The following is a 25,421-nucleotide window of genomic DNA, read 5'->3' as shown; positions in this document are numbered from 1 at the left end:
TTGTCTTTTCTCAGCTTTCCCTCAAGCTGAGAGCTCCTTGAGTCCAGGCACAGTTATCTGTGGCTCTGGTGATACACAAGCATTTCTCAAATGAATGAATGACAGACTCCCTTTTGGTGTCACACATGCACTGTTCTTCCCTCCCATTATTCAGTGCTCCCAGGAAAGCACTTCCCACAACCCCTACATTTTCCAACCCTTCCACAAGTCCACCAGCCACACAAAGTGAGGAAGAATTCCCCCACTTCTAGTCCCCTCCTTTCAGAGTTTAGTTATGTCAGTGTAGTTTATAGGTACGGCCACTAGAGGGCCTTCTCAAAGCTCAGAATTCCTATGACCAGCTTCACAAGTTTCACCTGTGTAGTTTAGATTAGAAGCAGGTTCTTTTATTAGTTTCATACTGAACCTAAGGTGATCTGTTGATTTCGAGGCTCTTAGAGAAAGTTGTCATGTGGTGCCTTTTAAAGACTACTCTTCGAGCTATCTCCAATATTTGATGGAAAAATACTATTTTCTTCTAGAGTAGGGACAGGAAAAATGGGCTTGATATGATAATCTGCCCCCTGTACAGGACTTTTGAGGGAAAATAGGTCCTTGAGTGAAGGGCGGCACGAGCACGAGCCCCTTTTTGCTCTGAGCTTTATCCCTCCCTATCTGGGGTGCTCCACGTCAGCCTCAGCCCACCCCTAGTCACCTGCTCCTTCAAGTTCAGAAGCTCTGGACGTGAAAGACTACTTGAGCAAGTCACAAATCCTTTAATCTCAACTTCTCATCAGCAAAGTGGAAATGGAGACATTTACCGCATCTATCTCACAGAGCTATGTCAGGGAAAATGAGCAAATATATGTGACAGGGCTTTGAAAAATGCGGTACCCTGTGCCACCTCCAATTCCCTGCTTAGATCATGTTCCAGGATTAGGATGAACACAGCCAATAAGCAGAGCACAGCAATTATAACAGTTCCAAAGGGTTTTTAAACTGTTGAGATGAAATGATAGAAAATCTCAAGCTTTTAATGATTAAATATAAATTACTCTTTAGCTTGTGTAAGATAAATTTCTATCAATCAGCATAAAATTATAACCCAAAAAGATTGTTTAAAAATATAAAATAGTCACTGAAATTTTGAATATCAGCATGTCATCTTATAGACCTAACTCTTTATATTTATGTGTGACTTACTAAATTTATTTCAAAACCCTTTACCAAAGTAACTCACATACTATTTTTTTCTGGTACTTTGCCCTAGAACTGGTAGTCATATGACTTAGAATTTTCAAGGTAGTAATTTTCTGTATCTAACAGACTCTAGATAATCTGAAGGAAGGGAAGCATCACCTACGTGTACGGCCTGCAGACATACCTGTTGCTGAGAGAGCATCTTTGAACTACTGGCGAACATGGAAGTGTATCAGCAAACCCTCAGAATTTCCTATAAAAAGCCCAGCCTTCACAGGTATACCCAGAGGCTGATCCTTCCTATAGCCCACACCAGCTTTCCTTCTCTTCACCCTAACAGAAGTAGCTTCCATACAGAGAATACTCTGATTTCTGAACTAGTTCTGGATGATTTCTTAACCTCCCCATCATCTCCTTTGATCTCGTACCTTGGCACATGCCTTTTTCAAGGCTGCTTACCCACTGGAACTAAACATCCTCTTCCACATTCATTCCTCTCCATAGTGGTTTTACTTGGGCAAGGCTGGGCTGCATTCTGCCCCCTCCTAATAGAGAACAACACTAACCTTTCAAGTCACCTCTAACCACCACACAAGGAATGTCCCCAAATGATCACTGTCTGATGCATGCCTTGCAGTATAGATTGGCCTCTCTGAGACATGAGAACAGCTATTCATGACTGCTGATGGGTTTTGAGCTTCCAAGAGAGTCAAATGCATCTATTTTGGCTGTGGGTCACAGTAGTTGGTTTGATCAATAAGAAAGAACCAGACAGGTAACAAGTATGAATTTAATGACTTTGGGTACATAAACCAAAATGTTACAACATACCTATTGCCCTTCCTTATATAAAAAAATAGATTTCTGTGTCCTGCTCCCCACCATGCTCCTGCATTTGGCGTTAGAGTTACATCCAGAGAGAGAGACACAGGGAGAGAGAGAGAGAGAGAGGGAGAGAGAGAAAGGGAGAAAGGGAAAGTAGGCACCTAGTGGGGTCTATCTCTGGGGTGATCTCTCCATCTTCCTCTGGGACCCTTGGATCAGTGAGAGCCCTAGCCTCTGAGAGGTGGTGATACCCCTCTGAACATTCTCTTCCAGGCCTCCATGATAAGGCACCTTTGGGGCTCATGGACACACCACTGTTAGACACAGAAGAGGAAGTGCACTACTGCTTTCTGCCCCTAGACCTGGTGGCCAAGTATCCAAGCCTGGTGACTGAAGACAATCTGCTGTGGCTGGCTGAAACTGTGGCCCTAATCGAGTGCGAGTGCAGTGAATTCCGCTTCATTGGTGAATGCTTTGTCCTGGGGGTGGAGGGCTGATAGGTAGGGTCTATCCACCACTCCCTATTCCACACTCCATGGAGGCTCAGCTTTGTAGTGAAGGCCTCAGGAACGTCCCTGGGCTGAGATGGTGGAGGCGGGACAGAGCCTTCTGGAAGGCTAGCAGATTCTCAGCATTAGACTCCCACAAACCTCAGGGCTATATTATTCCCTGTTCATTTGGGTAGGCCTGGCTGTAAAGGGGCACTGGTAAGTACCTGCAGTGATCAGAGGCCACAGGAGTTGGTGTTAAGGGCAAGGCTCTGAGCTGGGCTTCAAAGTCAGCGACTCTCTAGCTTGCCTTTATGTATCTACCTGAGCTCCTGCCTCAGTTCCTCTCACCATAAAATGAGAAAATAGGGTTTCCTATTCCTGTTCCTATTCCTTTGTTTCAAAGAATGGTCCCTACCTGCTCTCATATCCACTAAGCCCAGAATAAAAGGGAAGGAGGGAATATGGCCAAATCATTGTAAAATTGCTTGAACTAGTGGCCTAAGGAGAGATGAGATCTTCAACCCTGGACAGAGAGAAGAGCCTCTCCCCACCCTCCCTCTCCCCACCACCCTAGGACAAGCTCTGGTTAGGGTGTGAATTGAATGAGCTCTTTGATTCCAAGATACTACTGCCGCCTAGATGACTAGGACAGGAAACACCGAAGTTGTAGTGGGGGCCAAATGCCTGGAACCCTAGCTATTCCTACTTATAGTCACCTGGAAAGTTGTCTGTGATGTGCTTCTGAATCTTCAAGTTGATTCACACAGGACGTTAGTGTTGGCTTCATCTCTGCCTCCCACACTGCAATCCAGGCAGGGACAAACTGCAAGTGCCACCTGCCAGCCCAGGCTCAGCTGGGCCCTTCCTCTGTAAGCGGCAAGTCAACTCTTTTGGAATGACCTGCTCTTGGGTCAAGACTCACAGGGTAAGTCTCAAGGCCAGTATGCTCACCTGCGAGCTCCAGGCCAGGCCAAGGGAGGCTACACCCATGGACTCAGTCACAGGAAAACAAAGTAATTTGGAGTCTTTCACCTTGAAACCACAGACTCAAAGCTAATCTAACCAGGTATGTTTAGAAGTTATTTCAGAACAAGGAGAGCCTAGGATATGTTGCAGTACCACAAACCTGCCAAAACCTAGAGCTACAGTTAAATCAGAAATAACCTCCTTATCTCATGTTGTTTCCCTTTGCTTTTCAAGTGAATTTTCTACGCTCACAGAAGATTTTACTACCAGATAATTTCTCCAACATAGATGTGTTAGAAGCAGAAGTAGAAATTCTGGAAATCCCTGAGCTCACTGAAGCTGTAAGGTTATACCGGATGAACATGGGTATGTCACCAGGGGAATCTTGCCCCTTGCCTGACATTCTAGGGCAGTCGAGGCTTGAACTGTTAAAGCCAACCACTTTGGGCTTTGGGAGGTGGTGGGAGAAGCGGGTGTTTTGGTTGACTTAGAATCTGACAACAATTTCAGCCTGAAACCTTGTATGTCCTCTGTCTGCTCAGCCTTCCCACTGAGCTGTAGGTCATTCAGCTCAGCCTGGGTGGGGAAACCAGACCTGAATGTCCTAGGGAGGGAGGTTGGGCCCAAGGGCAAGCTTCCCAGGGGTAGGAGAGGTCTGCCCTGCTTGTGGAAGTGGTGGGGAACTGGGAACTTGCAGCACCTGACTGCCTCTGCCATCCTTCCTCTTCCAGGCATTGCTGGAGGGCATGGGAAACTCAGGCAAATTTTCTATTAGTGCTTCAGTTATCTTACCCATCCCCAAATTCCCTTGTTTCCCTACTTCAAACCTCTGGCTGTTGTGCCTGTCGCTGCCTGCTCCTGACACTTTTTTTTTTTTTCTTTTTTCTTTTTAACAGTCTTGAGATCTTTTATTATTATTATTATTATTTTACATTTATCATGCCACGAATTCATAGGGAATGGGTTGCAGCAGCTCAGGCTCCTTTCCATTGGTTCTCACAAAGTGTGCTTCTCTGGGTGGGGCAGGCTGGTGCTTCAGTTGAACCCAAGTACCTTTCACCTTGGCTTCTTTTTTCTGATCATTTTCCTTCACATGCTTCAGGAAGCTATCTCGAAAGCTATCTCTTTGAGTGCTTAATATGCTCAATACTTACTCAAAGTTCTCCCAGCCTCCTTCCCAGGCAAAATGGGACGAGGGGCATCCTGAAGCAGGTCTCAGGAGCCTGTTCCAGGGTCTACAATCTACTTAAGATGGGGTGAGTGCAAATCCCTCCTTCAAGGACTTCTATTTCTCAGAGAACATGGGTCATTGAGAGTTGAGTAGTGGTATCTGTTCCACAAGAGCTATGTGAAGATGGAGGGAAAGCATGTTTGTCATGCAGCAGCCCCCAAATACAAAGTGTGGTTTTTGTCTTTTGAAAAGCACCATAACTAAGGGAAATGGCTCCAGTAGCCTTGGAGATGGACAAAGCTGCCCTCAAGTCCCAGCTCTGCCCCACCTAGCTTTACAGTTTGGGGCAAGGTACTTAATTAGCCTCTCAGGATAGTTTCTTCATCTGTGATAAGGATGGCATGACCCCTCTTGTATGATCCATGAAAATCACTGAGCACCTTGCCTGCTGACCCATTGTTGCCCCGGGACAGGATTTTATAGACTGTGCATTGTGCCTACTTCAGGAGAACAAGGTCCTGCCCATGAACCAGTGACCCAAATAACCAATCTGAAAGTAACACACACATGTCTCTGGGGAACATTCTGCCCAGGAGCGTAGGAGCTGTGAATCTGAGAAGCCTGTAATGCACATCAGGGTCTGTGCTATGGGGTTGCCTTCCCCATGGATGATAATTAAAGCAGAGCTTGGAACTAAGGAAGATTCCTGCTGAGGATGGGGCCAAATGGTTGCTGTACTGAAGTTTCTGAAATTCAAATGTTAATGATTCAGCAAATTAATCCCCTGCCCAACCCTACCTCCCAACAAATAGCTTTGGCCTCTAAACCTGAGGATCCTAAAATTATACAGATTTTGAGGGGATCCAGATTTGGCTATGCAAGCAAATAAGCTTTCTCTCAGCTTCTTTAGTACTAATTCAAGGCAGCAGTAGGAAGCAAGACCCAAAGCTTCCAATAGAGTCATTACTGTGAGGGGTCTAGGAGTCACCCCATTCTCGCCAGCACAGGTGGCTGTTCCCGGACCTCCTGTCCTCCTCCAAGCCCTGGGAAGGGAGGCCGTGCAGCAGGCCTGGAGTCTGTGAAGCCGTTGTACATGATGGCCCTGGGTCTGCTTGTCAAGTACCCAGACTCTGCACTGGGACAGCTCCGCATCGAAAGCACGCTGGATGGAAGTAGACTGTACATCACAGGGAATGGGGTTCTCTTTCAGCATGTCAGGTAAGGCCCTCCTCAGTGAATAGCCCAGTTCCACTCAGGCTGGTCTTTGCCTTTCTCCAGGAAACAACCTGGGGCCCTGCCTATGAGTCAGAGGAAAGTAATGTCCTTGGGGGCAAACCCATCATTTTAGCTACTCTCACTACCACCACTAAACTCAGGCCTTACAGGAGAGGACTGGTTCCAAAGGCATAAGGGTTCCCAAGGTTCAAAGGCTTCAGACTGTTTCATATTTCTGTTTTCTGCGATCCACTGCTATTCTCAGCCCTGTGCTAGGGCTGAGATGACCAGGTCACAGTCACACCCCTTAGGTTGCTAGATATTTCCCCTGTCATGCAAACCTTCCTACACAGGTCCTCTCTGCAAATCTTGGGAGGCTTGCTAGACACACAGAAATGCCAGAGCTGGGGGTGAGCTCCAGAAGAAAAGCAAGGCAGGCTTCCCAAAAGAGGTGATACCTGGCCTGTGCCTCAGGGGAGAAGGTTATAATGTCCCCATTAGTGCAGAAGAATGGATTCTAATCCTGTTTTATAGAAAAGTAAAATGATGTTTAGAGTGGAGCAATTAACTTTCTTAGGATCACAAAATATACTGGTACCAAAACTAAATGTAGAAGTGGGTTTTCCTGAGCCCCTGAGGAGGTTAGCCAACTCTGAGCCATTTGGGCCTTTGTGGCCCTAACCATCCATCTCTCCCAGAGATGTCCCATCCCTGATGTCACAGAGGGAAAAGACAAGTGCCTTTGGAGGCAGGAGTTGATGTTCAGACCCCCAGCCTCTTTCCTGGGCACACAGGGTATTAATAATCTTCCCAGACTATGTCAGGCTGCCACAGTCACTGAGATGTCATGGAAAGATACTTAAGGGGGCAGAATGGGAGTGGGTGGTCCCTGGCCTGGCTTCTGGAACTTCAGGCAGAGCCTAGAAGCTTACAGTTAGTTGATTTAGAGGGCTTTGCTGAAGTAGGTCAAGCTCAGCTCCAAATGGTGAGTCTGTGCGTCCAAGCTCATTCTCCTACATCACCAGATTTCTGGTTAAATCAAGGAAATGAGGTTAGTAGCCACAGGTTTGAGCCAGTGTTAGGGACAAGATATTCTAGGCATGAAAAGTTGGCAAGCTGGACTCTCTTGGGGTGCAGTGCTGAAATTCTTTCTAACAGGCCTTTCCTCTGGGCAGGAACTGGCTAGGGACTTGTCGGCTGCCCCTGACTGAGACTATATCCGAGGTGTACGAGCTCTGTGCCTTCCTGGACAAAAGGGATATCACCTATGAGCCAATGAAAGTAGCCCTGAAGACTCATCTGGAGCCGAAGAGTGTGGCACCCGTGGATGTGCTCAGTAAATGAGGAAGCTTCTTTTTTTGAATTTAGCATTAGAAGAGAGCTTGGGTATCAAAAATGAAAGTTGAGGCTGGCCACAGTGAGGAATTGTAGATAGAAGAGGAGAGGAAATCCAAAATTTGTAGGTTTCCTAGAGGGAAAATTCATGTTAAGTTACTCTTCCTCACCTCAAGCCCATGAGTAGCCTCAAGTAGTACAGACTGACCTCATTAGGGGACCACATGGGTCTTTGAGAGCTGACATGTTATGCTCATTTGATCCTCACAGCCATCTAAGGAGGAACAGTTCCTGGGTCCATTTAACAGAATGGAAGCAGAGGCTCAGGGAGCTTCAAATTATTCAGTGAGCTAGTGATCAAGCTGGAATTTGAATCTGGATCCAAAACCAATGTTGTTTTCACCAGCTGCCTATAACTATTAACAAAAAGTTTTTAAGTTAAGTTTCCACTGTATTCTATAATTCAGCAACACTCAACATTTACTGAGCACCTACCATATACCAGGAAAGAAGGAGACATTAGGAGTACAGAAGCAAGCAAAACAGACCCAGTCCTTATCTTCATGGAGCTCACAATCTACTGATACACCTCTTCTTGGTTGTATAACCTATACCCTTTACTCATTACAAAGCTCATTAGAAACTAGTTCCCAAACATCGGAACAAAGCCTAAGTCTAGTCTCTCCCAGGAAAAGGGTCATGGATTCATCTTCCCAAAATAAAGCCCCATTCTCCAGACATGCCTAGAAGCTTGGTCTCTATACCACTGACAGTGATTTGATTAGTGCTGGCAGTGTGACATTAGCCAAACCATAAGCACAGAGAATCAGGGGGACTTCCCTCCACATGAAGAGTTATACACCAAGGACACACCCAGCCAGAAACCAGAGACAGTTGGCAATGTAGGTAGACAGGAACATCAGTCCAGCTTTCTTGAGAGAGGTGGGTCGGGGGAAGAGCACCAATGCCCTTGGGATTGGGATTTTAGAGGACTTACCGTCCCATCCCCAGAGTCAGCTGACCCTCCAAGCTGCCATTCCAAACCCACTTCACCACCCAGGAAACTGTAAGGTGAGCTGCAGGGAAGGCCTGAGAGAAGATTGGTGTCAGGGATTTCTATTTCTGCTGCTTCTCAGAGGAGGCAACACAACATGACTGAAGATATTGAGTCTTAACATGCATTATTAAATAAAATGCCCTAATTTCCCTTCTGGCCATGTGATAACGTTCCTTCTTATTGGTTTCCTTAGATGAGGAGTGGATGGCAGAAATCACTGTGTATTCCCCCCAACAGATCATCAAAGTTTATGTTGGAAGCCATTGGTATGCAACCACCCTGCAGACCTTGCTGAAGGTATGATGGCCCCAGAGCTATCATCCTTTCCTTTTGGCTTCTGTGGCTGAGCTGCTTTAGAATCTGTCACCTGACCCTCACACAGCCTTTAGCACCTGCTTAGAATAAGAACTACCCCTGCCAATGGCCCAAAGTTCACTTACTTTATGAGTAGGATGCTACAAAGGCCCTCAGGAGTTTGGGTAGGGAAGAGACCAGTCTGAGGGGCCTAGCTAGACTGAGCAAGACACGGTAGGGCTACAAATGACTTAAGAGGGTGGTTTAGGGGCCAGAGAAACTTGAAACAGGGTTGTTCTTGTCCCTGGATGCTCTTCTCCCCACAACTGCTCCTTATATAACAAGACAGGGAGCTGGAAATCCCAAAGCCTAGGAAGGTCAAGAGAATGAAGTAAAAGAAGATTGACCTGCCCCTTACTAAAGACCAAGCCCTTTAACTAACAGACTAACAAGGTCTGGTGTACAACCCCTTGCAGTATCCAGAACTTCTGTCCAACCCTCAGAGAGTATACTGGATCACATACGGACAGACTCTACTGATCCATGGGGATGGCCAAATGTTCCGACACATTCTCAACTTCCTGAGACTTGGAAAACTGTTTTTGCCATCTGAATTTAAGTAAGTGATAAATGGAAGGAAATCATGTGATGAAACTCCTTCCTTCTACAATAGAAAAATCTTGAGTTTGCAGCCTTCAGGGAGAAGGTTATTTTATTTCCAATATGTAAATTGCTGTTCAAGGCAGCAGTTCTGAAGGCTGTGCCTCTATGCACACTCTTATCCCAGCTGCCCAGCCTGATGAGATCTTGTCATTTGCAGGGAATGGCCCCTCTTCTGCCAGGAGGTTGAGGAATACCACATCCCATCCCTCTCAGAAGCCCTTGCCCAATGTGAGGCATACAAGTAAGGAAACTTTGCTCTGGACAACATGTTCTGGAGTTTGGACCTTTATAGTATTCTTGAGAATCCTAAGTCCCATCTCCCTGTTCTCCTTTGGGCAGAGTGGGTGGAGCAGACCCAGGAATGGCCAGTGACCTAAATGAAAGCCTTTAAGAGCCCTTCACTGTCGCTGTCTAGAGCTAATTTGCTTAACGGCAGACGTGACCGACTGGTCACTGACTCCCTCTTGGAGCCTGCAGGTCATGGACGCAGGAAAAAGAATCTGAAAATGAAGAAGCTTTTCCCATCAGGAGGCTGCGTGTGATGACAGAAGGGCCAGGGTCACTGGTAGAGTTCAGTAGGGATGCCAAAGAAGTAAGTCCCAACCTTCTTTGGTTTGGTGTTGTCCTCAGAGAATCACCACAGGCTTGAGGGGGAGGCTCTACTATTGAGGGGCATGGCAAAATTAAAGACCAAGGCCTACATGGATTCCTAGCATGGTAATTGGTGTCTGAACTCTGAAAGAGGCACAGGGAAGTGTATGCCACTCATGGTCTAGGATGCTGATAATATGCTCCTGTGGAGTATGAGAGGCCCCTGGGCTGGCACTACCCCTACTCAGGCTGAGCAAAGCAAACAGCTGATCTGTGTGGAGGACAGGATTGATTTAGATGAGCAAATGAAGTCTTAGAAGCCCACATTATTAGGTCTTGGGTGAGGCTTCAATGTGGAAGCACAACATTCTCAGAGCTGCTGTGTCCTCCCTGTTCAGACCACAGCCTGCATGCCCATGGACTTCCAAGACTGCAGTGACAGGACTTCATGGAATAAGGCCAAGGGGACCTTGACCAGATCCAGCCAAACAGAGGAGGCTGAGCAGTACTCCCAAACCATCCAGGTGTCCCTTTGCCGAGGTGCCAAGAGGGCGGGCAATCCCAGCACATACTCCCACTGTCCTGGCCTATGTGCCAACCCCAAATACTGGGGGGCCCACCCTGAGAGTCCTCCCAAGAAGAAATGCAGTACAGTCAGCCTCACACAAAAACCTGAAACCAAAGACCCTCCTGTCACTCCCATGCAGAAACTCATCTCCCTGGTGAGGGAATGGGACATGGCCAATAGCAAACAGTGGGAATTCCAGCCAGTGCCAGTTCCCCGGAGCAGCTTCATGGAAGAAGCTACTCTGCAGCTCCCTTCGGGAAGTGAGGCTGCTTCCCAGCCCAGCACCTCAGCTTCCTGGAAAAGCCATTCCACAGGCTCCGAGAAGGACCTGGATCTGCAGGCAGGGGCTGGAGCTGGAGCCAAAGACAAGGGGCCAGAGCCAACCTTTAAGCCATATTTCCCTGTGAAAAAAGCCGTCACCCTGAAGGACTGGGGCAAGCAGAAGCCAAGGGAGAAAGGTGAGTCCTCTCCTATCCTTGATAAAACTGAGAGGGCAGGGACACCTAGGTGGCTCCATCAGTTAAGCATCCAACTTCGACTTAGGTCATGATCTCATGGTTCATGAGTATGAACAGAGAGCCTGCTTCAGATCCTCTGTCCCCTTCTCTCTGCCCCTCCCCTGCCTATGTGCAAATGNCAGATTCTGTGTCTCCCTCTCTCTCTCTGCCCCTTCCCTGCTCATGCTCTGTCTCTTTCTCTCAAAAATTAAAATGTTTTAAAAAATTTTTTTTAAAAAAAAGGGCAAAACTTGGTCAAGGCCACAGAATGAATTAATGACGAAGTGGGGCTGGAACCCTCTGTTCACAGCTCTGCTAAGCAGTATAGAGATGACCAGCACACTGGCATGGCTTGTGAGCTAAGAGTCTGCATGAAGCACATAGGAAGAGGGTATCTATGAAATAATAGGAGCACAAAGGAGGCTATGGGCTGAGAAGTGAGCAGGGGAAGGAAGAAGTCTCAGGTGCTTGGGGAAAACAGGTCCTTGGTCTAGTCGGAGGCCAGGCTTCATGTGTGAAAGTGATGAGAAATAGAGCTGAACACATAATTCATCAGGACAGGTCTTGTGAGCCAAGTTCAGGACCTGCTACATTGTTCTGATCCTAAGGGGTGTAGGCAGCCACTGAATCATTTTAAACAACAGCAAGAAGTCAGGTGTGCATTCAGAAGGTTGCTCCAGGAATAGAGGAAATACAGCAGCAGAAGCAGAAATATTAGAATAAGGTCATTCTAAGTCAAACAGGCTAGGCAGTTGGGGGAGGAAGTGGGGAAGGATCTGGCCAAAGAGGGGCCAGGTTTCTGGCTTGTGTGACTGCGGGGGAGTGGGTGATTCCTGGGGTGGGATGGACAGGAGAAGGAGCCACAGAGGGAGGTGTATTGTGTGTGATGGGACAGTGTGGAGACAACCCAGAGGGGTTTGCTGAGACCTGTCATACTGGGCTGTTTCCTCTGCTCCCTCAAATTCTTTCTACAGTATTCTGTTGATTTCCCTTTCAAAGGTTTAGGCCCTGCTTGGAGGGGCCTTCTTGGGCCCTGCCTGTGAGTCCTGAGTTGGCCTGTCAAACATACTCTTCAGAGTAGACATGCATCAAAAGCTCACCCAAAAAACTCCTCTCATTTTACAGTTTTCCATGATATCTAGTCCCCCAACTAAGGTATTATCAGCTCTAGTTGACACCAGCCTTAGTTCAAGAGGAATTTGGAAAGTTCCTTGGAGTTCTGAAACGTAGGATTGGACTTACAATGCTTCTAGGATAATGGAGAGAGGAGAGCCAGGACAGGTACCTGTCAGCAGAGGGTGTCACTGCTGAGAAGCTGCAGCCAGAAGGTTGGGGTGACTCACTGTGCTGGTCCCGTCCCTGCTTGGGCTCTGAATTGGTTTAAACAGAACTCCCACCCCATGTCATTTTTCACAGAAATTCCTGGCCCTGAGCAGCCTTTGCCTGAGGCCAGTGAGGTGGACAGCGCAGGGGTCATCCTCAAAGTGACCCACCCCCCTGTGGTGGGCAGTGATGGCTCCTGCATGTTCTTTGAGGACAGCATCGTCTACACCACACAGATGGACAACCTCAGGCATACGCCGCCTACAGCCAGCCCCCAGCCCAGAGGTGAGACTCTGGAGCCATACCTGGCCCTGCACTTCCCTGTGGAGATGCCTGAGCCCCCAGTCAGGGTGCTTCAGAAAAACAGTTTTCCCTCAGGAGCCCTACACCTCTCTCCTTACTCCAGGTTGGCTCTAAGGCCTTAGCCACAACAGTTGTGTCCATATCCACTCTTTCCTCCACAGAAGTGACTTTCCTCAGTTTCTCTCTATCCTGGGAAGAGATGTTTTATGCACAAAAATGTCACCGTTTCCTGACTGACATCATCCTGGATTCCATCAGGCAAAAGGACCCCAAAGCCATGACAGCTAAGGTGGTCTCCCTGACCAACCGGCTATGGGTATGTGTGACAGGCCCAGACCTTGCTCTTTCTCTATCCGTCCCCTTGTCCCCATAAGTGGTGCCAGGCAACTGGAAGCATGCCAATGGGAATAGGTCAGGGACACAAGGGTGGCAAGAAGAGCAGGGATAGGAAGACAGGTTCAGTGTCATATGGACCAAGACTTCACTGAGAGGTAGCTTGGGATAATCGTGGCCTCCGATCCCTGCAGCTCCTGCAGACCCAGGGAAGCCCCTGGTCTGCATCCCACTCTAAAAGGCAGGAAATAAATGTGTGTCAGGCAGCGGCTTCCAGCCCTGCCTGACCAGGGGCTCTCCTGACAGACCCTGCACATCAGCCCCAAGCAGTTTGTGGTGGATTTGCTGACCATCACCGGCTTCAAGGATGACCGGCACACCCAGGAACGCCTGTACAGCTGGGTGGAGGTGAGGGCCACTTGTACCCCACTGGGAAAGATGACCCTGTGGACACCTCAAATGGACACTGTCTTGCTTCTGGGCCAGCACTGCCCAGAAGGCAAGGCAGGCAGCTAGACATCTGGTCCCTGGTCCCAAGGAGGGAAAAACAATGGCTGAAATTAGTCCAGAGTGATCAAAAAGCAGTATTTGGGCCACTGGTTTTTTTTAAGTTTTCCTCCAATGGTACCAATTTTGCCTTTATCACTAACATCCCAGCCGTGCTTGGGAAGCACATCACATGAGCTCAAGCTTTTGGGGTGTTGAAATCTGAGAAACTATTTAGAGTCAGACCTTTCTGACCACTAATACCAACTTCACCTACTTAGCCATATCACCACTTTCACACATTCCTTTCATATATAAATTGCTTTAAAGCATTCTTCACCAGAAAAAAAAAAAAAAGGTTCAATGAGGTCGAAGGAATAATCGAGGTTTTTTTTATTTTTGTTTTTTGATTCCTTAAAATAACTTTAGGGTTTGAAGTTTTCATTTTAATATTGTAGCTGATGAAGACTTAGTTAATTTCTCATTAATCTGGTATTTTTTGTAATCAAGTACATTATTATAATACTTTTCACCCTAAAACCCTAGTTCCCAGTTACTATTAGGTCTCTGGCCAGTCTATTGATTAGAAAAGTAATGTCAGCATTTGCAGCTAGAAAAGTGGAAAACCAGTGGCCGGAAATGTACATTTTTGACCCTCTGGTCATTCTGGTAGCCATTCATAGCCACAAGCTTGTGAGATGCCTCTGGGCAGAACTGAGCCCAAAGAATCAAAGGTCCCCAAAAATAGACCTTGCCCTACCCCTGCCCCTGCCCAGATGGGGAGGACCCCGCCCACCCAGCTACAGTAGGCAACCAGCCAGGAAGTAAGGGATAAGATGGGCCTTTCCTTCTAGCTCACACTGCCTTTCGCCAGGAAATATGGCCGCTGCATGGACCTGCTCATCCAGAGGGGCCTGTCTAGGTCTGTCTCTTACTCTATCCTGGGCAAGTACTTACAAGAGAGCTAGGGTGACCAGAGATGCTGCCCTCACAATACCCCCATCTGCCAAGGCTCATTTAAAGAATGCATGTGCACATATGAAAGTATGTCAGTCTATTTTTATTATAAATAAAGAGTAATGAGTCAAGGGCCTGGACTCTCTCTCTGAGACACCAAAGACCAACAAGTGAAATAATTTTAGAGAACAGCTCTAATTGAAAGCTCTTCAAAAGGTGTTGAAAAAATATAACCAAAGTGACCCAGGAAAGAAGGGCTGGGTTTGGGCAACCAAGGCAGTTAAGAGTTAAGGCTACAATAGAGGTGGGCTTGCCCCTACGCTTGAGAAGCTTGGCTTTGAGACCAGGGATTGGGAAGCAACTGCTGGGAAACCACCTAGGTTCCTCTGAGGGGTGAGGCAGTCCAGTCACTGTCCAGTCACTGCTCTACTTGGTACCCCACCCGCCTAGAGCATGGAAACCCATACCTTCTGCTCTAGCCTAATCCTAACGTGTAACAGGTAAAAGCCAGAGAGGGAATAAAAGGGGACATGGGGCCAGAGGCTCAGGATCAGGGCACTCATTCAGGCCTTGCAGCCAGGCTCCCTAAGCGAAGTCCCTGCCAGCCTGCCAATGGGCACAGACATCAGAAAGGAGTAGTCAACAGCGCAGTGCATGTGAGCTGGAGGTGGCCCAGGTACCAGCCACATTCGGGTCATAGCAGATCCTGAGAGAGGTGATATTTCTTGGACCTCCAGGTGATGGGTCCACTGCCTGCCTTCCAGCCCAGGCTCAGACCTGTAGTTGACAAGCTAGGTATGACTGTCATTTTCCTCAACTGAAGGTCCAGGTGGATGGCCCACCTGGGGTATGGCCCTATCCCACACACCCCCATTTCCTCCTAAAGGAAAGGCAGGCATAGGCTTGGGCTGGGGAAAGAGGACAAAATGATACTTACATAGGAAAAGTCCTCAAGACCCCTGCCCAGGGCCTGCCCTGACATATAGCTGCTGTCAGAACCACTGGATCCACTGGCTGATGGGCACTGGGATGAGACCTCTGAGTCGTCAGGAGCTGGGGAGGAGGAAGGTAAGCTGTCGGCAGGGAAGGGCCAGACCCTAAGCAATGCCCTCTTGCCTCCGGTTAAGCCCAGACCTACTCAAAGACAGCTGGCTGCCCAGCTCCACTTCAGCTTCCAGCGCTGCTTCCTCTGGGAAGCTGGTAGAATACAGGGGCCAGCGGAGTCCCAGAAGCGCCGGGTCTCTGTACAGATGTAGGTTGAGGGATCCCAATATAGAGCAAGAGGCAGGGTCTCCAGGAAGGGAGCTCGAGGTTCCCAGATAGGGGCTCTCATAGTCAAACGGTGCTACAGCAATAGAGGCCCGAGAGCGAACTTCTGTGTAAGAGAGAGGGTCAGACTGGGACAGGGCAGAACCCACCTGGGCCAAGGTCCTGAAGGGAGCACAGGCAAGAGCTGACAGGAGTCCATGTTACCTCCCATTCAGCCTTCCTCACCCGCACCCCCCTGTAGCCTGCCTGCTACCTCGGCACTTCAGGACATAGTTGACAGTGCGGTCGTTGATAGCTTCCTCGCTGGGGGTGATGTCCTGAAAGGCCTTGTTCCCCACACCCATGGACATCATCTCAGCCATGCGCACCTCTGCGGGGAGAGGGAGTATAGGTAGGGCCTCTCTGGACATCAGCCTTGTCCTCGGGCCTCTGTCTACCACCCCCTTGAGTAAGTCCTTCTTGTACATCCATGCCCAGCACATTAGCCATCCTATGCACTGAGCCTTTCTGGTGCCATGCTCTCCTCCCCACAATCCTGGGGGCACGGTTAACCAGGTTAACACTGTCCATAGTCAGGGATAGTGACAACAGGACTGCCTGACTTTGAACTTCCTTTCCTTACACTCTGGCTGCTGCTATTGGACCTCCCTGCTCCCAAACATTTCCCGGTTCCTAGGCCCTGTCTGGGGCCCTGTGGGACATAAGCTCTCCAGGGAGGGGACCATTGGATAAAGTAGGGGCAGGGACCCACCCTTGTTGTGGATAGCCTGCCTCCAGAGCAGACGAGAAATGTCAGCTGTCCAAGTCTGCTTGGTGTCCAAGCTGGCAGCCTGCAGCACAAAGGTGTCCTTGGCCTTGCGACGGCGGAACCAGATCTCAAAGCGCAGGTTGTTATCCCCACAGCACTCAGTGAGGCCTAGGTCTGCCATCTGTGTGGCCAGGAGAGGGGCTTGGTGAGGTCAGAGGGGGTGAGGGTGAGGCAGGGACCATAGGAGGGGTGCAGTGGGCCTACCTTGAAGGAACGCTTGTAGGTATATGTGTCAATGCCCGTGGGTCCTCGGCGAGGCTTGCTGAAGAGCAGTAGCTCCTCAAAGAGGAAAACACGGCGCAAGGACTTACGGCGCCCAGTGCGTACCATGAACTCATCCTGTCGCACCAGCTGACCCTGTTCCTTGAGGTTAACCTGCCAAGCTGGGGCCCAGTGAGTGCCCAGCCTTTCCTGCCCTCCTCCCTTCACACCCACTGCACCTGCCCACCACGACCTGGCATGACTCACATCACAGCCCTGGATGGCGTCCATGGCTAGCAGGTCGTTGCCATGTCGCAGCTGGAAGCGCACAAGGCTCTGGGCGGCCCGCAGGGCGCTCAGCTCCTGCACGGCACCCCCGCAGGCCCTGGCCAGTTCCTGCAGCATCAACGCATACTTGCTCATGCGCTGGATGGGCTTCAGGAGGTAGGAGGCCAAGTCCAGGTGGTCCCCCAGTGCTTGCTGCTTATCCTGCCAGGTGGGTGGGAGACCATCAGGTGGCTTCAGGGTACTTCCTCCATCCCCTCCTCCCCTAATCTCAGGCTCATCTACCTTGAAGAAGGCATGACCAAAGCTGGTCATCAGAGCATCAGAGCGAGGTTTATTCTTGCTGTAGAGTGCATACATCCCAAACTGCAACCTCTGTGAGGAGACACAGATCAACCCAGGTTCAAGGGGGCCAGGTACCCTCACCCTGAGAGGACCAAAATGCTAACCAACAGTTCCCAGGGAACTGCGGATCCCTGTCTGCCTGGCTTTGAATGAGGCAACCTGGAAAGAACAGGCACTGTGCAGAATGGGGCTTGCCCACGGGGCCTTTGCTCCTCTCACTGCCCTTGAACACCACTCTGGGCTTCCTCACCTTAGACAACTCCTTCTCTTGTTCACTACACTCAGCCTCTTTGACCTGTCTCTTCTTTGACCACTGAGCCTCTTCCCTGCCCCAAAGCTTTACACTTAATCTTTCCTCTGGATGGAACACTCTGAGTCCAGCCCTTCCCCTGTCCTGCCCCTCAAAGAGGCCTCTAACTGCACCACCCCCTGGCCCCACTGCTAAATCACGATCATGTATGTATCCTGATTATTTTGTTCCTGACCCAAACTATAATCTAGAATTACCTTTTTTTACTTTTATGTCTCCTTTTCTACTAAACGTGACTACCTAGAGGGGCAGGGACCTTGCTGGTCTTGCTCACAGCTATACCCAGCACAGAGCCTGGCACCAAGCATCTACCCAAGAGCTCCTTATCAAGTGTGGCAGAATCAGGTAGGGGCCATGTGGCCTGTGGGCTTACATGGCGCAGGAATGCATAGGCAACCCGGGATGGGTGCTGGGTACAGGCCTCCAGTTCACGCAGGAAGAAATGAAAATGGAAGTCCCGCAGCTTCTCCAGGTTGCCAAAGAGGTGGGCACGCTGGCCACGGAGGCCCTGGGGCACATCAGGGCGGTCCAGCTCAGGGAAGTAGTTCTCCATGGTGTAGTCAAGAGCACGGACATACTCCCGCTCTGTAGCCACCATCTCTGCCAACACCAGCTGGAGCCTACCAGACAGGTGGAGTCAGGATTCAAGACGTCTCTCCTGCCACTGCCCTCCCTGCCCTGCACACTGCCTGTACCTGTTGGGGCTCCTGGGGTTAGAGCTGCCTGGTGGAGGCATGGTAGGGGATGACCCTGGCTGGGCACCACCTCCAGCCTCTGGTCCGTGGGAAGCAGCCACAATGGCCGCACGGTGGCAGTGGTGAGTAAGCTCTCGGAGACTGTGCCCCAGATTCTGATCAAGGCTATATGCCTTCCTCAGGGGAGGGGTGGCAGATGCAGCAGGGACACGGCTGACACACAGACTAGCTGTGCTGCCCGTCGTGGTTGTCGTCAGTGGTGGCTTCAGTGCAGCCTCTAGTTTCTGGTCCAGGGCCAGCCAGGTGTCCTGGCAGCGTGCCCAGGCCCAGCGGCATTCCTGGCGGATGCCCTCGGAGCCCAACCCTGTGGCCAGAGCCCACATCTTTCGGAAGTGGGCAGGAGGCAAGTCAGGGTGCTCGGTCCAATGCAGCTGCAGCCGTTGTAGCACGACCCCTGGGCACTCCTGCTCCAGCTGTGCCAACACCCGCTGCCCCTCCTCAGCCCATGTCGAGGCCTGTAACACCAAGGCCAGAGAGCCACTGAAGGTGGAGCCCACCAAGACCATTGGGCCTTCTCCTCCACCCACTCTCCCGGCCCCACAGGATGATGGCTCAGGCCGTACCCCAATTGGTTGAATTTTGGGGTCAGACCAAAGACAAGGAGAGAGGAGGCAAGATGTCCTGAAAGAGCTCAGGCTGCGGTAAGGCTAAGAAGCCACTCCTCCATCCCCACTGACCACCTAGAGCCAGGAACAGGACACCTCACCCACCTGCTTGAAAAAATGCAACAGCCTCTCAGCATCTGCCAGCCGCTGCCGCCGCTTGGCCAAAGCCCTAGAGAAGTCGCTCAGCTGGGCTTGCAGGGCCAGAAAGCGGGCCCCAACAGGGCCCAGTTCAGCAGCCTCCCAGCCAGCCAGTGGCTGCAGAAATTTCTCCCCTCGCCTGACCTGCTCCTAGAGAAAGAGACTGGGATTAGCAGACCTACGCCATGAACAGTCTTTTCCACAGACATCTACACGTCATTATCAAAGTCTCTCTTGTGACTGAAGACCTTCCCCCCACACCACACACCCCACCCACTCTCCTCTGTCTCTGAGCCTCTCTACACACCCAAACTTCCTAGAGGAATCGTTCGCCTCGGTATCAGGTATCATTGCTTCTTCACCTCATCAGCCTAGTGCAACCTCACTGCCACCTCCATCCCCAGCAATTCTTAGGCCTCATCTGACCATTGCTCAGCAGCCTCTAATCCTCTTTTCCAGTTCCCCAACCCCTCCCCACTCACCCTACTCTCCTCCTGTTCCCCATCCCTCATCTGAGCCATTCAACAGTGGCTGTCCTGAACACAGTCCACACTCTCTCCCCTCAGGCAATCCTATGTGACCGTCAAATGTCACCCACACACCCACATCTACCAAGTGACCCTCTACACCTAGGTCTCTCTTCTGAGTTCCAGGCCAATCCCCATGGGTCTCAGACCCTCATGGTCATCTCCAAAGCACACCCAAGACTGGATTGATGAATCCCCTTGCCTCAGAAGGCCCTTGTCTCCTGGTCCTTCTCTCAGGAGGGAACTCTACTCACCCCTGCAACCTTCCCCTCCTTTTTTTAAAAAAAAAATTTTATTTGAGAAAGAGATAGCACACATGCGCAAGCATGGAAGGGAGGTGAAAGGAGAGAGAGAGAATCCCCAGCAGGCTCCACACAATGCGGGGCTCAATCCCACAACCCTGGGATCATGACCTGAGCCAAAATCAAGAGTCAGACATTCAACCAACTGTGTCATCCAGGCGCCCCTTCCTTCCTTACCCCATGTATCAAATCCCAGAAATTTCTAAAATCAGTCTCCTCTGCCACCATCTGACTAGAGAAAGCATCATTCCCACTAGGCCACTGCAATTGCCTCTGTGGACTCTATATGTCCATCCTTCAAATCACTATCTAAACAGAAACTATGAATCATCTTCTAGAATGTGGATCTGATTATGTGACTTTTCCACTTAAATTTTATACAGCTACAGGATCCAGCAATCTGGCCACTGACTACTTTTCCAGCTTCCTTTTACCTCACTCTCCCTCCCTTTACTGCACTGCCTTTCAACCTCACTGTCCTTCTTATGGTTCCTCAGGCAAGCCATGCTCCTTTCTGCCACAGAACCTTTGCATATGTTCTTTGTTCCCTCAGCTGGGAATGTCTCTTAACCCCAACCCCTCTTTCTCCTGGTTAACCTATCCTTCAGCTCTCATCTCAAAAATCAGGATCTCAAGAAAGCCAGACCAATACCCCTTCTGGGTCAAGTATTTTTTAATAAACTCAGGTAGAACCACCTGCGCTATTTCTTTCCAGAGCTTTTTGCCTCCATTTGCAAACACACATATGTGGCTTTCAACCTTTGATTACAATTGCTCTCTGCTGGACTATAAATTCAAGGAAAGAAATGGAGAGATTTCCTTTCACCCATGCTGCATTCTTAGTCCCTGGCAAAGTGATCCAATACCTAGGAAATAAACAAGTAACCGAACTCACCTGGGCAACCTGGTCCAGCTCCTGAAAAGGACCTTGGGCCTGGAGCAGCATGTCCAGGGAGGGCTCCCTTAGCTCCTCAAGTGCTGGCCAGCCCACCTGCTGTAGCCATACTTCAATCTGGAGGGGCACAAGCAGGGAAAGAAATGCTGCTGTGGGGTGGACGTCATGCTTGAGATCAGAGGCAGGGCCCATCTGGGCAGATAGTTCCCACCTGGTGCAGCCCGCCCTCCTGGGCCTCCAGAGTCTGGACCAACTCTAGTGCCTGCACTCGCTGGTTACTCTGCAGGGTCAGCTGGTGCAGCAGTCCATCTACACGGCCATAGAGCTCATCAACTTCATCCACTGCTGGCCTGGTACAAGGCACATGGTTGTAGGGCTCTTGTTAGATGCCTTGCTCCACTCCACCCTGTCCTGGGACCACAATCCTGGCTGGTTCTGAGCAGCCAGCTAAGTTCTTGGCATGGAATATGGTGGGCTGGGGCAAGATCTGGGATCTGAGTTTGCATCTACCTGTAGTCTGGGCTCAGGGTCACCTCTGGGACCTCTTGCTTCAGCCATGCCAGCTCCAAACTCCCCTGGCACTGTAGCCATGCTAGCCGGGGTGAGTCTAGCACGTGCTGCATCAGGACCCGTGCCTGCTGTAGCAGCCGACTAACTTCCTGTGATTAAGGGCAACAGGCAGTGGAAATGAGCATTGGAGAAAAGGAGGAAGACAGGGAGCATTTGGAGAGATGTTGTGGGGACACTCACCCCAGACTCCATGGGCTGGGGCACAGCCTTCATGCTCTCAATGGCCCCGTGGAGCAGGGTACAAATCACCTGGCAGCTTTGCAGTAGGGCTTCCAGACGCTGTGAGCAAGGACAAGCACGACCAGAGTAGTGCAGTGCTGGTCCCAAGCATCCTGGATCCCAGGCCACTGCAGCCAGCTTTGCACTGCTCAAGCCAACCCAGGAAAGGCTCCTCTGCTGGCCAGGTTGCCTGCCGCCCCCCATGTCCCCACCCACTGCACTGACCATTCGGAAGTCCAGCCAGGTCTGGTGGCAGTAAGGCAGGCCTCCTCCCATTGAAGCTGGCAACCCAGAAGTGGAGATGTGGGTCAGCAGGCTCTGATGAGAGGGCAGCTGCTTCAGCTGGAAGAAAAGAAGGTGTAGTGGCTCCTGCCTGGTGGGGAAGCATCCCACCTCCCCCGCTAGCCAAAATGGCTCAGTACCTGCAGCCTGGAAGGTACCTCCTCTGGCATCTTTCCCACTAGCAGCACCTGGTACACTGATCCTGGGGCTGCTTCCTGCAAGGAATTTGAGTGCAACCATGTTCCCAACCCTATTTAAAAGGAATGGCTGAAGTCAGGAGAAGATACAATCCTATACTCACTTGTAGTTGGCTGAGCCCCCAGAAAAGAGAAGAACTTGGGGGACGAACTCGGGCATCCACCAGCACGGTCAATCCCAGGGCCTGTACTTCGGGCCTAAAGAGACAGGCTTCAGTTCAGTATCAAATTCCCCANCCCCCAACCTCCTCTCCGTAACCTAGGGATGCTTCGCAGGTAGAGCAGAAGGCGGATGAGTTCATGGCTACCGCACTTGGGGAAAAACCAGGCTGGGCTATGGGCACACAGAAGCAGCACTGCCCGGCCTTCTACATCCCGAGTCCCTGTGGGGAAAAGACAATGAACACCTGTCCTATCAAGTCACCCCACTTCCACCACTTCTAGTCTCTCCGACGTAGTTACCTGGTAAGGTAGCCATGCCACTGGCCAGCAGCTCCCAGGAAAGGTCTTGGGCCAGGAGGTAATTAGCAGGCTTAGGGAGGCGAGATCCACTGGGGTCTTGGGAAGAAAAACGGCTTGGGTGTGCATTGGGCACTCAGAGACCCCTCCTCAGACCTGGGCTTCATTCAGCCTGAGTAGGGTCAGAGCCCTCCCCAAGTCTTGGTACCCACCTTTAGGAACCCCCACTTGACCTCCTTGGCCCAGCCTCCCTTACCTGGCTCCAGTAGCTCTGACGATGTCTCAGATAGAGGCCCTTCAAGGTCCACAGGATCACTGTCCAACCTCTCAGGACCCAAACCAGCTGGCATTAACCTGCCTGGAACTTGGTCCCTTGCCAAACCTCCCCCCTGACTATCACTCTCGCCCTGTGCAAGGCTGAGGTGGGAGGACACTGGACATAGGAGGCTCTCCGCTCTAGAGGGGATGGGTTTCTCTAACTGGGCTGAGGAACCTCCTAGTGTATTCCCCTGCCCATCCCTTGGCCCATCTACAGCCATTGGTCCTAGGGGTGACTGAAGCTCCCTAGGCAGGGAGCTGTCCTGCAGCCCTTCTCCTTGGGCTGTCCCTGCTGGTGATCTTGGAGGATTGGGATCCTTAACCTGCACGTGGGGAACAGGCTCCTCCTCATCACAGGCATCCCTGAAGCTGCACACAGCAAACCTCCAGTCAGTAGCATGTCCTTGGGATTCTGGGGACTCATCCCCAACCTCCAAAGGCCCTTCCATCACCCTCTCCTTAAGGGTGGGCCTGCTCAGGGCAAGTGGGAGAGGGACTGGGCCCTCATTGTGAGGCTTCTGCTCATCCAGGAAATGGATTGAAGACAGTCCCGTAGGGCTCGGTGGGTGACCCAGGTAGAAGGCACTAGGCCATAGCAGGAGCCAGTGTTGGTTCCCAGGTAGAGGTAGCACAGATGCGGCAGCAGTTCAGGCCTAAAGAAACAAGAGAAGGGCAGGGGTCTGCCCCTGAACGTCCGCGCTCACACGGCCCTCAGCCAGAGGGCTCCTACGCTCAGACGCGCACTCACGCGTTGCCGGCCTACGCGTGAGGGCCGCACGTGGCGTGGGCAAGGCGCTGCCTCGCGCTGACGCCCGCCCGGCCCGGCCCCGCCTCGCCGAGACACTCGCGCGCCCCATCCATTCCCCGCTCCAACCCCCCGCAGCCCTCAGACCCCCCGGACGCGGAACCGAGAAGCCGCGAAGCCGCGCCCTCGAACCTTCGGCACCGCCATCGACGGCGGGTACAGCGCACCGCCCCGGCGTCCACTAGCGCCGCCTCCTGGCCGCGGGGAGGGAACGCAGGCGGCGGAAGACCCGGCACCGTGCCGCCCCCTGGGGGCCGGAGGACAGATCTACATCCCATCCGCTGCCCGACGGCATCTGCCGGTCTCCTGTGAAAGCTTGGAAACTCGGGCTCTCGGGCTCTCGCAGTGTCCCAAAGCCGCCACCTCCGCCGCCTCCCACCCTCCGGGCCAAGGACTACTGGCAGTTCCAAGGTGCCCACTCCCCGGAGTGCTGGAGAGGGAGAGCTCTGGAAGCGGTCCCCCTCGGGCAAAGGTGATGTAGATGCCCGTTGATGCGTGAATGGGTGACTGGGCCGGGGTTGGGGTGGGGGCGTCGAGGGAAGGGGTTTGTGGGAGTGAGGGGATCTGCTCTCGAATGCACGCAGTATGGGGGGAGGGGGGACTGCCCCACTCTGTTAGCAAAACTGGGAGCACTCATAACTCGCAAGGGAAAAATAAAGTGTGGGCCCAAGATCCCAGGAGTCTCCCTAGAAAGAGAAACTCCTTAAGGCCAAACCAGCAGGTCGGGGCTGCTAGGAACCAGCAGGGGTATCTTCATGGAGGGTAGGAGGAAAGGGCCCCTCCTTTGCAGTCTTCAGCCTTCTGCCCAGGCCCAGGCCTAGGCACCAAGACACAGGTTTTATGATTCCAAGACCCTATGGGGGACTGCTGTCTGGGCTGGAGGGAGGATGGGGCAGGGAGACCTCTGGGGTAGGAACTGACCCAGGCCTGCCAGAAACCACTAGGCCCAGATCCTCCACTCTGGTGCCTTCCTGGCACTTTCACCTACACCCCCTCCCCACAAAGTCCAGCCAAGTCAGCTGGGACTGAGGTCAGGGTCCTGGAGCCAGAGACACTAACCCAGACCTGCTATTTCACTTACCTTTTGGGTGAGCTCCAGCAACTCAGTTCTTTTTAACCCTTACTCACCTGTAAAAAAAAGAAAGTCATTCCTTTTTTCCCCCTGGGATTGCCATCAGGACTAGGAAAGACCCCATAAGTCAGATGACCACTCGCTGCCAGCATTTGGGCTATATTCATGCCCTCCCCATCATTTCACCCTCAGTCAGGGCATCCTGAACTGGTGAAAGTTACCTGGAGACTTGACCTGTGAGATCCCTCCCAGCTCTGAGGTACCGAGGTCCCTTTAGGGCCATGTGTGCCTGGCCTGACACTCCCCAGAATTTGTAGGAAGATTATAAGAAGGTAGGCTGTGTGGTCAGAAGAACACACTGCTCCATAACATGCTCAGACCCTTGGCTCCTGGGAGGAGAGAGGGGAGTTGGGGGCGGGGGGAGGTGCCATGGCTTCCTTGACTCTAAAGCATGAGCCTGGAGGCTGCAGAGGAGCAAACCAGGGCATCAGAAGCAGGCACAGTGGGAACAGCAACCTGCCCACCCCATCCCAGCTGCCACATCAGCCCCCAAAGTCCAGATTGTCAGACCAGCTACCTAGGAGCCTTCTTCATGAGCTGATTTGGCTGCCAGAGGAGGTTGGAATTGTCCTGCTCCATCCGCAATTCCCAGCTGGGTCCTCTGGTCGCACCCTCCTCTAGCTTTAGTGAACATCAGGATCAACCTTGGCTCCCTCCCCAACTGTCCTAGGGCCGCCCCATTGAGTCATTGCCTCCTGCTCCCTCCCTTTCCTTCTGTTGCCCACTGTCTGCCCACCCCAGTCAC

At 51.4% G+C, this 25,421-nt stretch overlaps 2 protein-coding genes across 5 annotated transcripts in view; one reads left to right on the top strand and one right to left on the bottom strand.

The window, feature by feature from the left end:
- Nucleotides 1-14,388, top strand: part of KCTD19 (potassium channel tetramerization domain containing 19) — a 30,682-nt gene extending 16,294 nt beyond the window's left edge. For 2 of the 4 annotated variants that reach the window (XM_077755579.1, XM_077755582.1), the window contains 14 exons: nt 1,306-1,456; nt 2,278-2,469; nt 3,696-3,827; nt 5,640-5,850; nt 7,023-7,183; nt 8,433-8,536; nt 9,010-9,152; nt 9,354-9,437; nt 9,674-9,788; nt 10,186-10,813; nt 12,269-12,460; nt 12,640-12,794; nt 13,118-13,219; nt 14,152-14,388. In XM_077755579.1, coding sequence (XP_077611705.1) covers nt 1,306-1,456; nt 2,278-2,469; nt 3,696-3,827; nt 5,640-5,850; nt 7,023-7,183; nt 8,433-8,536; nt 9,010-9,152; nt 9,354-9,437; nt 9,674-9,788; nt 10,186-10,813; nt 12,269-12,460; nt 12,640-12,794; nt 13,118-13,219; nt 14,152-14,265 — 2,484 coding nt within the window. In that variant the 3' untranslated portion in view covers nt 14,266-14,388. The remainder of the gene's footprint in view (nt 1-1,305; nt 1,457-2,277; nt 2,470-3,695; nt 3,828-5,639; nt 5,851-7,022; nt 7,184-8,432; nt 8,537-9,009; nt 9,153-9,353; nt 9,438-9,673; nt 9,789-10,185; nt 10,814-12,268; nt 12,461-12,639; nt 12,795-13,117; nt 13,220-14,151) is intronic. The other 2 variants (XM_077755580.1, XM_077755581.1) reach the window with 2 other exon arrangements.
- PLEKHG4 (pleckstrin homology and RhoGEF domain containing G4) lies at nt 14,337-23,396 on the bottom strand. The gene is made up of 21 exons (XM_077755583.1): nt 22,678-23,396; nt 22,425-22,520; nt 22,222-22,345; nt 22,067-22,160; nt 21,906-21,980; nt 21,709-21,825; nt 21,445-21,543; nt 21,205-21,353; nt 20,906-21,044; nt 20,695-20,811; nt 18,938-19,120; nt 18,168-18,682; nt 17,846-18,092; nt 17,103-17,192; nt 16,800-17,021; nt 16,536-16,706; nt 16,275-16,452; nt 15,777-15,893; nt 15,393-15,629; nt 15,192-15,307; nt 14,337-15,031 (listed from the first exon to the last, which is right to left on the bottom strand). The coding sequence occupies exons 1-21, from the start codon at nt 23,186-23,188 to the stop codon at nt 15,026-15,028; spliced, it is 3,603 nt and encodes a 1,200-aa protein (XP_077611709.1). The 5' UTR covers nt 23,189-23,396; the 3' UTR covers nt 14,337-15,025.
- Between the last annotated feature and the right edge of the window lie 2,025 nt (nt 23,397-25,421).

This window comes from Crocuta crocuta, unplaced genomic scaffold (genome assembly GCF_008692635.1).
Source record: "Crocuta crocuta isolate KB4526 unplaced genomic scaffold, BGI_CrCroc_1.0 scaffold152, whole genome shotgun sequence".
In the NCBI taxonomy this organism is placed as follows: domain Eukaryota; kingdom Metazoa; phylum Chordata; class Mammalia; order Carnivora; family Hyaenidae; genus Crocuta; species Crocuta crocuta.
The sequence above is the reverse complement of the archived record's forward strand: the minus strand, read 5'-3'. Positions and strand labels throughout refer to the sequence as shown.

What these genes read in the sequence shown, in the direction of transcription:
- PLEKHG4 (XM_077755583.1), bottom strand. Translation starts at nt 23,188, where the DNA reads ATGGAAGGGCCTTTGGAGGTTGGGGATGAGTCCCCAGAATCCCAAGGA. An exon ending in GGGGGCTCAGCCAACTACAA is followed by an intron (nt 21,981 to 22,066) that starts GTGAGTATAGGA and finishes AATTCCTTGCAG; the next exon opens with GAAGCAGCCCCAGGATCAGT. An exon ending in AGGTACCTTCCAGGCTGCAG is followed by an intron (nt 21,826 to 21,905) that starts GTACTGAGCCAT and finishes CTTTTCTTCCAG; the next exon opens with CTGAAGCAGCTGCCCTCTCA.